The sequence below is a fragment of the Mangifera indica genome, chromosome 2 (genome assembly GCF_011075055.1).
Source record: "Mangifera indica cultivar Alphonso chromosome 2, CATAS_Mindica_2.1, whole genome shotgun sequence".
Lineage (NCBI taxonomy): Eukaryota > Viridiplantae > Streptophyta > Magnoliopsida > Sapindales > Anacardiaceae > Mangifera > Mangifera indica.
Window position 1 is genome coordinate 13,820,802 of NC_058138.1, and position 10,178 is coordinate 13,830,979.

Sequence of the window (10,178 nt, forward strand, 5' to 3'; positions counted from 1 at the left end):
CAAATTTAAACTTGTGATAATAAGAAATGAGTATATTACAATACATAATGGATCAACATAATTAAACATCATACTATTAATTAAGTTCCTTACCTTGGATCCAAAATGATTGCAATAAAACATAAGTAGATTAACCTTTTCCCAATATCTGTCAAACTTTATAATTATTGATTTAACCATTACAACTATATCAAGATCAAATTTCCTATTTTTTAAGATTTTTTAAATTTTGTTAATCTCCATGAAGTATAAGTTAGCCATTGGACATTCTATTCATGATACAATTTTGCTTGCGTTATTAAATAATCACAAAAATACATAAACTCTAGCTAATTTTTTCTGTTCATCTCTAGTCGGTAAATATGGCAAATAACTATCATCCCTAGCTTTGCATCAAGGTCACACTTCTCAAAAAATCAACGCCATATTAAGCATATTATAAGTGTTATTCCATCCGGTAGAGCAATCCAAAATTAATTTCCTTTCTTTAATAGCATATATTTTTGTAGTATTTGCGAAGCTTGGTGTCTAATCTCACCAGCATCTATATATTTCACATTACCTCTTATTTTATCAATAATCTCCTTAATCTCACCTATACAATCCTAAATAAAAAGATTAACAATGTGCGTCGTGCATCGAATGTGGAATAACTTTCCTCTGCAGACTCATGAACTTTGCATCTTAAAATCGTTTTTCAATGATTAAATGCACTTGTCCTTCTGATAAGGGCATTAATTGTTACTATTTTGATTTATAATTCCCTTGTGTTGTGTGGAAATTTGATGCAATCTAATAGAATTATTTATCTTTTTGCTTTTAGGAAGCTTTGAGCAATTTTGGAATAAATAGGGCCAAAAAGATGAAAAACTGGAGCAGATCTATTAATCTGGAATTTTCGTAATGCAGACTAGGCGTGGGCACGTGAAAGATGAGAGCAGAATCCGGAAAACAGATCTGAACGCCCAGATCAGCTGCAAGAGTCCATAAAATATTAAGATTTGCTTCCTAGGAAGGGGATAATCACCAGCTGGAAAAGAGGATTAATTGAGCTAGATAAGGAAGGATATTTTTGGAGGAAGGATATAAATTAAAGATACATATCTTTTCCTTTCTTTTTGGGAAGATATGTATCACTTTGCTTGATTGGATTAGGAGATTAGGATTGATTTCAATTTCCAGATTTTTAGTAGGAAGATAATATATATATACTCTTATTTTTATTTGAGAATTATCAACCATTGTACTTAGAGAATTAGAGAGAAAAGCATGGTCTACAGTGGCTGAATAATTTATCTTGGTTGAAGGGATCTGAAACCATGGAACTACAATGATTGTGAGATTTATTTTGTTCTTTAATGCATCTTTTTGATTATTTGAGTATTGATTATCTTTCTGAATTATTTGTATTGATTGTGTTGGTTGATTTCTAAGGCGCGCGATTAGTTTATCAATTAATATAATCTACGGCTAGTTTAGGTGCTGAATCCGTAATTGTTCAATCCATCTAATCGAAGTGGCGACTAGGTTTATCGTTTGCTGCGTCAGAAACTGTAAATCCTAGGAAAATAATCAACTAGATTAAATGCAACATTGTACGTTTGTGTTGTCTTGCTTCATTGGTTTTTCTAATTCATAATGCTATTGTTTAATTAAATTCGAGATCGTATCCGAATTATTAATCAATAAGGGTTAATTGGAATACATGTTTTTGGTTAACTAATCGTAAGGAATGACAGGTTAATTCAATACCACAACGAATATTCAATTAATTAATTTGATATTTTTGGTTTCGATGATCAATCGTAGTTCCAATGGTGGATGTGACCGAAGACCAAAGTTTGTTAAATCGATTTATTCCTTTTAGATTATTTTACTGAATTTTTAATTAGTGTTTTTCATTATAATTTACATTCACTTCAAAACCCCCTTTTTTTTATTTATTTCGATTTATTTGTGACGACATACTAATCAAAGCTCTTCGAGGGAATGATCCCTACTTTCCTTTACTACATTTTTGTTACAGGAATTTAGGATTTAATTTGGGTGTCAACGACAGCACGTACCACCTTCATAGATGCATTGTCTATAGTGATAGTGTGCACCTGTTAAATAGAGTTACAAGCTTATTAGGGTTGCCACTTTCCAATCAAGAAATAGACTGTGTATAAGCATAATTAGATTGAACTTTACCTTATTTGGAATACTACATTCATTAAAACAATTGAATACAGCTTACGCAACATTTTCCCCTTTCCTCGAGGGAGGAACATGGACAAACCTAATAGTACATTTATTTAAAGTTCTTTCTGGTTACACCCAATATGTAGTTATGATCATATATTTAGTGTTTTGCATATCTAACTTCCATAACTTAGCTGTCACACTTATCCTTCACAACTATTAGAAAATTTTCTTCGATTCTTTAGCTTTGGCCTGCACAATTCAATCACAGTCATATAAGCTGTCACGAAGTAAGCCAGCTGATATGAAACAAGAGCGGCGTCAAGTGCAATATTGGGATGTAACGTGCTTTCTAATTAAACATCAAGATTTGAAGAAAGAGCAGAGAGCAATATTGGGAAAGCATAACCAACCATTAAATGATCTCATCTAACACCATCCGTCCTCTCTTTGATAACCTGAAATGTTGTACTGAGAATATAAATATTTGATGAAATTTGAAACTAATATATAAAACATTACATGCCTTTGTTAAAAGAAAAATGAAGAGCTTAACATTATCAGAAAATTCATCTCTGAGAAGTGGGGTTACGACCTTCAAGAAGTGAGGATACACAAGGTATTTGCTGGCCAGTCAATGTTTTCCAGTATGACAAAAAAGTTTGGCAGAGTGAATTTGATGCCCGGTTTCAATAAGATCAAGGAGAACAAATGTCTCAGTAAGGCAAACCTTAAATAAGTTCTTCTTGAGTACTCTTCTACATATATCCCTTCTCTCTTCCAATAGCACAAAACACTGCACTGAAACAATACATATTTGTTCTGAGGTTGAAATTTGAAACTGTGAATAGAAAATTATAACATATAATTAATTTATGAAAACTTGGGTTATGAAAGTTACATAGATGAAATTTGCTGCCTTGTTTAAAAGTCTAATATATATTTGAAAACTAAGTTGGCCATCATAAAAATTTCAGTGTTTCATATTGTGGTTTTGGAAAATGCTCTGTTTTTTAAATAATCTAAATAGCCTTGAAGAAACTTCACAACATTAATTGATTCATTTGATGACAAAAGAGAAAAAAAAAAAAAACCATGTATAAGAATAAATCCTAAGCTTCTCAAACACATTATTTACAAAAATATCAAAATAAGACAGAGTACATGCAAAAGTTATTAGAAAGAAAGTGCTTTTCAAAGAGTAAACAAGATGTCACTGTCATGAGGTTGTCTTCAACAATCTTCTGCTCCCATAACTGGTGATGATGGATGGCTATGATTATACAGAAAGTATATGGGAAATGTTCCAAATGGATGAAGGGCCATCGACAATTAACTCTAAAGTATTTTCATCACAAGTGAATTAAATTTTAAATCACAAATTGGATAGAACAAATAGATTGATATAAAGAAAAGGAAAAAAATTGCCTCATATATGCCTTCAACGGTTGCCTAGCATGTTGAACTGCTTTCCCACTCAGCTCCTTTTTCTTGTAAAAGAAATTTCTTACTACTTGCTCATAAATTAAATTTTAAATGGACTAGTGTATGATTTCTAGACAGATAAAGTTGTGACCAACAATTTGACATCTAATGCATAGACACATTCTTGGAGAAACCTCTCTTTTTATGGTGAAAAAAAGAGCGCCACAACAAAACCAGAATGATTGTTAGACACCATCATTGAATATCAACCTAGATGACTACCATATTATACAAGTTATATTTGTAATTTCACATGCATAACTTAAAGTAACTCAAAGGGAAATGAACCCAAAAAAGCTGACCATTAATACATTGCAGCCACTAGTTTCAATGGAAAAAGTTGAGAACTCATGAGTCTTGTAAGCAGCAACACAAACTCCCTGAGTTTCCTGTACTGGTGGTAACAAAATTCAGAAATAGTAACTTATAATCACAGTTGAATCACTTCCAGGCTCTATAATATCTGAGGATATATCCATCGCTGCATAGACAACATCACAACAAGAGTAATGTAGACAATTACTAATGGAACAGTCCCAGAAAAATAGGATTATGGTCTACCCCTCCATAAACTAAAGCATCACTAGATGTCATAAAGATAGGATATCTCATATCACTCCTTGATTGCAAAATCAGAAACATGTTGCACAATAAACCATATTTATCATCATGATAGACATGGTCATAAAACTTACTCTGCTCTCCATGCCAGTATACATCTTGTTTTCCCCGGTAACAAACACTGGGATGCCAACCTATTGGAATTTCAGCATTTAAGTGATAGTAAAATGAACAATAATGTTACAAGAATCTGGGAAGAAAAACAATTACAAAGAAACTTGTATGAGCCAAAGCACAAAGCATAACAGTTAAGTTAAAAGTTAATTACCATAGAAGCAAAAAATTTGGTTGCGGAAACCGTAGTTGCACCATTCCCCAGGGTAGCCACCTGAATATTCATCAGCTAGTTGTGAAAGAGAAAACCAACAATTAGCAATATCTTAGCAACATGACCAATATACATTTGTGCAAATCACCATATAAGCGGGAAAAGACTGCCGATTGTCCCACAGAGATAACAGAAACCAACTCAAACACCCCAACAAAAAGGGTTCAAAAACTTTATGGCTAGCACTAAGATAGAAAAGAATTTGGATATATTGATTAAAAGTTTCCAAGAATGGGTTTAAGATAAACATCCATAATACAGGGATGTCATCTACAATAGCAGTGGTTGCAGGGATTGCTCCATTTTCCCTCTTAATATGGGCTTTATAGTTTAGGTTTTAACATAAGAGCAATACTATATATACTCAGTTTAAATACATAAATATGTACATATTTATACATATCATTATATGATTGGGTGTTGTTTTATCTTTAATTCAAAATTACTCAATTATATAATAATATATATAAATGTGTACACATTTGTATATATAAAATAAATACATATAGTTCTATTGTTAACATAAATATCCCTTTAATATTATTAATAAAAATAATTTAATTCAAGTATTAATAATAAATATCATACGAAGTATTAAATATAATTTTATTTTTGATAAAATAAATTTAAAAATATTTTTGATATAAAAAAATTAATAAATTAAAAAGTGAAATTTTCATGATATTTGAAGGATAATGATTATTTCCTTTATCCACTTATTTATAATGAATACTTAAATTAATTTAATATAATATGACATTCATTAATTACTAAATATATAAATAAATATTCAGTCAAAATTACATTTATTTAAAGAAATAAGCAAATAAAATTACCTCTCCATATTTATTATTGTTCTTTGCTAAGGGACACTTGTTCATATCATCCAACATGGAAACGGTAAATCAGTCAGAAACTTTTACTCAGAATTTGAACATATCTACGCAGATTAATTTGGTTTGATCTGAAAGAAACAAAATCCAAAATAAAACGAATATGGGGAATCCAAGAGTTCATGGCCATACAAAGCTAACTCAAGCCAAAAATCAGAATCAGGAAGGCCAAATCAAAACCATGCCACATACAACGGATTAGGGATAAACAAAACACAAAATAGACTTACATCAAATGATTTCAAGATTTCAGTTAAGTTCTATACTTTCATATAAACAAAATAATAGATCCTCTATGTGAAGTTCTATAATTTCAATATCAATTGAATCACTTTAAAATATATATCACTACTAGAAAACTTGAGCATAATGAAAATCTAATGGCTATTTTTCATGACTCACAAGCAACGATCAAAGAAACATAGCGGTCTAACGACAATTTTTATTGAAAATATATTTGACTTGAATTATCATAAACAAATCAATACAGCATAGGAACATTACCTCAATTACAATGTTGTCTGAGCTGGGAAAGAGATGCAGCAATCTGAGCCTGAACAAGAGCATTGTTTTTCATCAGTGAAATGTCTAAATTTTGGGAAAGAGATGCCCGTCTGCATTAAAATTAAGACACCAAAATCAAGTTTAATTAGCTAGAGAGAACTTGGCTTTTCAAGGACCCACTAAGTACAGACACAAGCAAGAACACAAACCTATCACGATGAGTCATCAAATGATTTCAAAGAGAGAATCCAATGTAATTTGAGAAGCTCCCTCATGAATGAGCTATCCAACAGTAAGGGAAAGCAAATAACAGATATATAAATTACTTCTGCATTAATATTAAAGAATTTCAAGAATAATTAATAAAGATGTGATGTGCAACATGAAGACAAAACTGAGAAGTGAGAAAGTAAATCCACCAGTTCAGTCATTCTGAGGGTCATAGAAAATATCACATTAAACATATTTCCATACCTGCCAATTTGATTGCATTGGCTGCAGCATGTGAGCGAAAATAGTACATTCTGATCTTCAGAATTGAATACAGGTTACCCTGGGCATGGAAGTATCGACAGTGATTTTGATTGCATTGGCTGCAGCATGTGAGCGAAGATAGTACATTCTGATCTTCAAACCCTTTTGTACAAGAGGGGAATAATTAGAATGATGCTATAAACAAAATTTGAGGAGCTGAAAATAAGGGGGTGGAGTTAAGTTAATACCCTCGACCAAACATGGAAGTGTAGGGAAGTTAGCCTCGCAAAATTGGGCTGGTCCATATGAATGTTGAGGCTTTGGCTCTGATCTATGTAAGAGCCTCGGGCAACAGCCATGTCGACCAATGTCCTCTGCCTGATCTCCCAAACATTCCTGAAGTGGTAGCAAAAATGTATTCGTTTATTCTGAGAGTTGAAATAGAGAAAACTGGAAGGGACAGAGCAGAGAAGTTGGATTGGTATTTTATAAATTGCTTTCAGTTCGTCAGGGATTTCTGGGATCTTCTGATCAGAGCCATCGTCATATATGATTTTGTTCTTAATAACAAAAGACCAGAGACCCATCTCGTTAAGCCATGAAGAAGATGTTTGTTAACTACCACAAATTCACCGCTGAAAGGGAAGAAACAGTTAGGAAAAAGAAAGAACCAATTTAATGGAAGCAGCATAAAATAAGTTTGTGCTGCAAACCTTAGGAATCTGCGACTGTAAATATTGGAAGCATATGGCTCAAACCACTCGTTGTTTCCAAGAATCTGGCTTGTGGAGGCAGTTGGCATTGCAGCCACAAGAAGTGAATTTCTTAACATAGGTAACTTGGCCTGGCTCACTACAAACCTCAAACAATGAGTCCCTTTTTAGTACTCTTCTACATCTATCCCTTCTCTCTTCCATAGCACAAAATACCGAAATTTCATGCCCTTCCATTATCTGGTTCAGGAAAACTGTAATGCAGAAGACTTTTTATTGGACATGAATGTGAACATCGAAAACAAGGAAGAAGCAAACAAAAACAGTTTTTTGGAGATGCTCCAAACAGATGGAGGGCATAGAGGGCATCCACTGTAATTTGAGAAAACCCCTGATAAAAGAGCAATCAACAGTAAGAGAATTCAGTTCTGAATAAAAATTAAAGAATTTACGGTGCAGGTAATAATGCTGCAATGTACTTTCTAGTTTCAACATGAAAAAAAATACCGAAGTAAGAAAGCGTAACCTGAACCATTTGAGTCCTTTTGAGTAGTTAATCTCCTCATTTATTCCTTCTCTCTTCCATAATCTGATACCCTGTCCCTGGTCAAAAGAGAAATTAGCATTATTTAGAAGGAAAAAATGGCATAAACGAACCATTTGAATCCTTTTGAGTAGTTAATCTCCTCATTTATTCCTTCTCTCTTCCATAATCTGATACCCTGTCCCTGGTCAAAAGAGAAATTTGCATGATTTAGAAGGAAAAAATGGCATAAACAAATGTCAGATGATTAACCTATGCAGAAATGAGTTACAACCTTTTAAATTATGAAATAGCTCATACATAGAGGATATTTCCAGGTCTCTCAAAATTTTCCAACATGATGGAAAATCCATCTAATATTATTAATAGAAAACGTTCTATCCAAGTATTAATTTTAAATTTCATACCAAATAATAAATATATTTTCATTTTTTATTAAATAAATTCAAACATATTTCTATTTGCACTAATTAATAATTTAAAAACTGAAATATTTGAAGGATAATGATAATTTTCCTTTACCCAATGATTTATAATTAGCAATTAAATAAATTTAATATGACATTCATTATTTACTAAATATTTAAACAAATATTCAATCACAAATGCATTTATTTTTAAAAAAATAAGCAAATAAAATTACCTCTTATTAACACCTTCAAGGGTAGCGTAGCATAGGACAATCATAGATATGTTTTTCCAATCTCATATTCAAAACAAGGTGTTTTGGTAGTGCCTTCAATTTGGGGCAGTGGTGAATTGTCAAGGAAACCAGAGATGGCATGATTGTAATAAATTCTTCTTCTTCTCCAATTCTAGTAATCTCGTAATCCCACTCTTCCCACTCAGGCATATACCAAAATTCAATTCTTTTCAATTTAGGAAAGAAAACAAATGATGAAGACGTGTCGTCATTTTCTTTTCTCAAAAATTCATTACTCACTTTTCAAACTACGCATAAAACTAATATCTAAGCATTCAAGGGATGGCAATTCTCCCAAGGGAGGCAAATGCTTACAGTTACTGCAACCATCAAGTGTTAAGTGCCTAAGCTTGGTTAAGGACATCATCCAGTTGGGCAAAATAGTGTTGCCTTTGCACCTCCATATTTGTAATTTCTCCAAATTTAAAGATGGTTGTAGGATGTCAAAAAGTGCTTCATCCCCCTCATTTGTCCTCTCTCTTCCATCAACATCTTTTTCAAATTCAAGACTCAAATCAACGAGGTTTTCATGATTCTTAAGCGGTGATGTTTTAACCTCATTAACATCTAATACATTTCCCAACCTTTTTATAAACAACTTTCCATAGAGGTTAAAGTATTTCAAACCTTCAAGACTACATGCTTTCTCATCATTATCACCACTTACCACGAAATAACTTAAGGTTTGGAGATTACTCAATCTTCGAATTCCTTTTGGGATGTATCTTAGTGAATTGGTGTTATAATTTTGTAGGTGCCTTAGGTTTATTAACTTTTCCATCCCTTGAGGTAATTCTTCTAATTGAAAACATAATGCTTCAGGAAGTTTTCTTTTCTTTAAGCCCCTCAAATTAAGATATCTCAAATGTATTAATTTTCCTACCTCTTTAGGAATCTCTTCAATCACATAATATTCATTCATACTTAATGCCCTTAAACATGTCAATTCACCAAATAATTTTGATAACATATTAGGAGGCAATATACCCCAAGGATAGCTAGAACAACATAATAAACTTCGCATCCTTCTCAAACTAAAAATGGAATCAGGAAATAGATCCTCTCTATAAATTGTTGTCATCACATGACAAACTTTCTCATGATTACAAGAGTTTATGATTGGCTCTTTACTACCACCAACTTCCATATGGAGACATTCATTCTTACATAAGAACTGAGCAAAGTCATGCACTAAATCGTGCATCTTACATCTAATCACATTATTTTCATTGTCTTTTTCAAACTCTTGGAATAATGATCGTGAAGTTAAATAGTCAAAATACTCTTCTCCAACTATCTCTATTGCCTTATTTTCTTCTTCTTTAACATATCCTTAAGCCATCCATAGTTTAATCAATTCATCTTTTTGTATTTTATGATCCTTAGGAAAGATAACATAATATACGAAACATCGTTTTATCGTATAAGGCAAATCATTATAACTCAATAATAATGGCATAAAAACATCTTTTTCAATTTCTTTGAGTTTCCATAATTCACTATTTAAATCAAATTTCCACTCTTCCCAACGTTTTTTAAAACGCAAGAGACTTCCCAATGTCTTTGCAGCCAAAGGCAACCCCTTGCACTTACTTACAATTTGCCTACCAATCTCTTCAAAATTTTCGCACTCCTTTTAAGGCAAACCAAAAAATGCTAATTGCCTAAATAACAACCAACATTCTTCATCAGACAACTCCTGAACATTGATAATATTAGTTGATCTCAT

At 32.2% G+C, this 10,178-nt stretch overlaps 2 protein-coding genes across 11 annotated transcripts; both read right to left on the reverse strand.

The window, feature by feature from the left end:
- Positions 1-2,188: 2,188 nt before the first annotated feature.
- Positions 2,189-7,599, reverse strand: LOC123209189. 10 transcript variants are annotated; one of them, XR_006500988.1, is made up of 13 exons: positions 7,203-7,599; positions 6,738-7,124; positions 6,490-6,651; positions 6,225-6,297; positions 6,016-6,125; positions 5,455-5,582; positions 4,559-4,633; positions 4,365-4,424; positions 3,981-4,058; positions 3,402-3,674; positions 2,780-2,985; positions 2,598-2,642; positions 2,189-2,436 (listed from the first exon to the last, which is right to left on the reverse strand). XR_006500988.1 is itself a non-coding variant. In XM_044627043.1 (12 exons), the coding sequence occupies exons 6-12, from the start codon at positions 5,509-5,511 to the stop codon at positions 2,610-2,612; spliced, it is 414 nt and encodes a 137-aa protein (XP_044482978.1). In that variant the 5' UTR covers positions 5,512-5,582; positions 6,016-6,125; positions 6,225-6,297; positions 6,490-6,651; positions 6,738-7,124; positions 7,203-7,599; the 3' UTR covers positions 2,462-2,609. The 10 variants fall into 10 exon arrangements, 2 of the variants coding, with proteins under 2 accessions (XP_044482978.1, XP_044482979.1); XM_044627043.1 differs by lacking the exons at positions 2,189-2,436; positions 3,402-3,674 and having other exon boundaries at positions 2,462-2,642; positions 2,780-2,810; positions 2,915-2,985; positions 3,972-4,058; XR_006500994.1 differs by lacking the exon at positions 2,189-2,436 and having other exon boundaries at positions 2,462-2,642; positions 2,915-2,980.
- Positions 7,600-8,681: 1,082 nt separating this feature from the next.
- Positions 8,682-9,653, reverse strand: LOC123208564 (putative disease resistance protein RGA1). The gene has a single exon (XM_044626099.1). The coding sequence runs from the start codon at positions 9,651-9,653 to the stop codon at positions 8,682-8,684; it is 972 nt and encodes a 323-aa protein (XP_044482034.1).
- Positions 9,654-10,178: the final 525 nt, after the last annotated feature.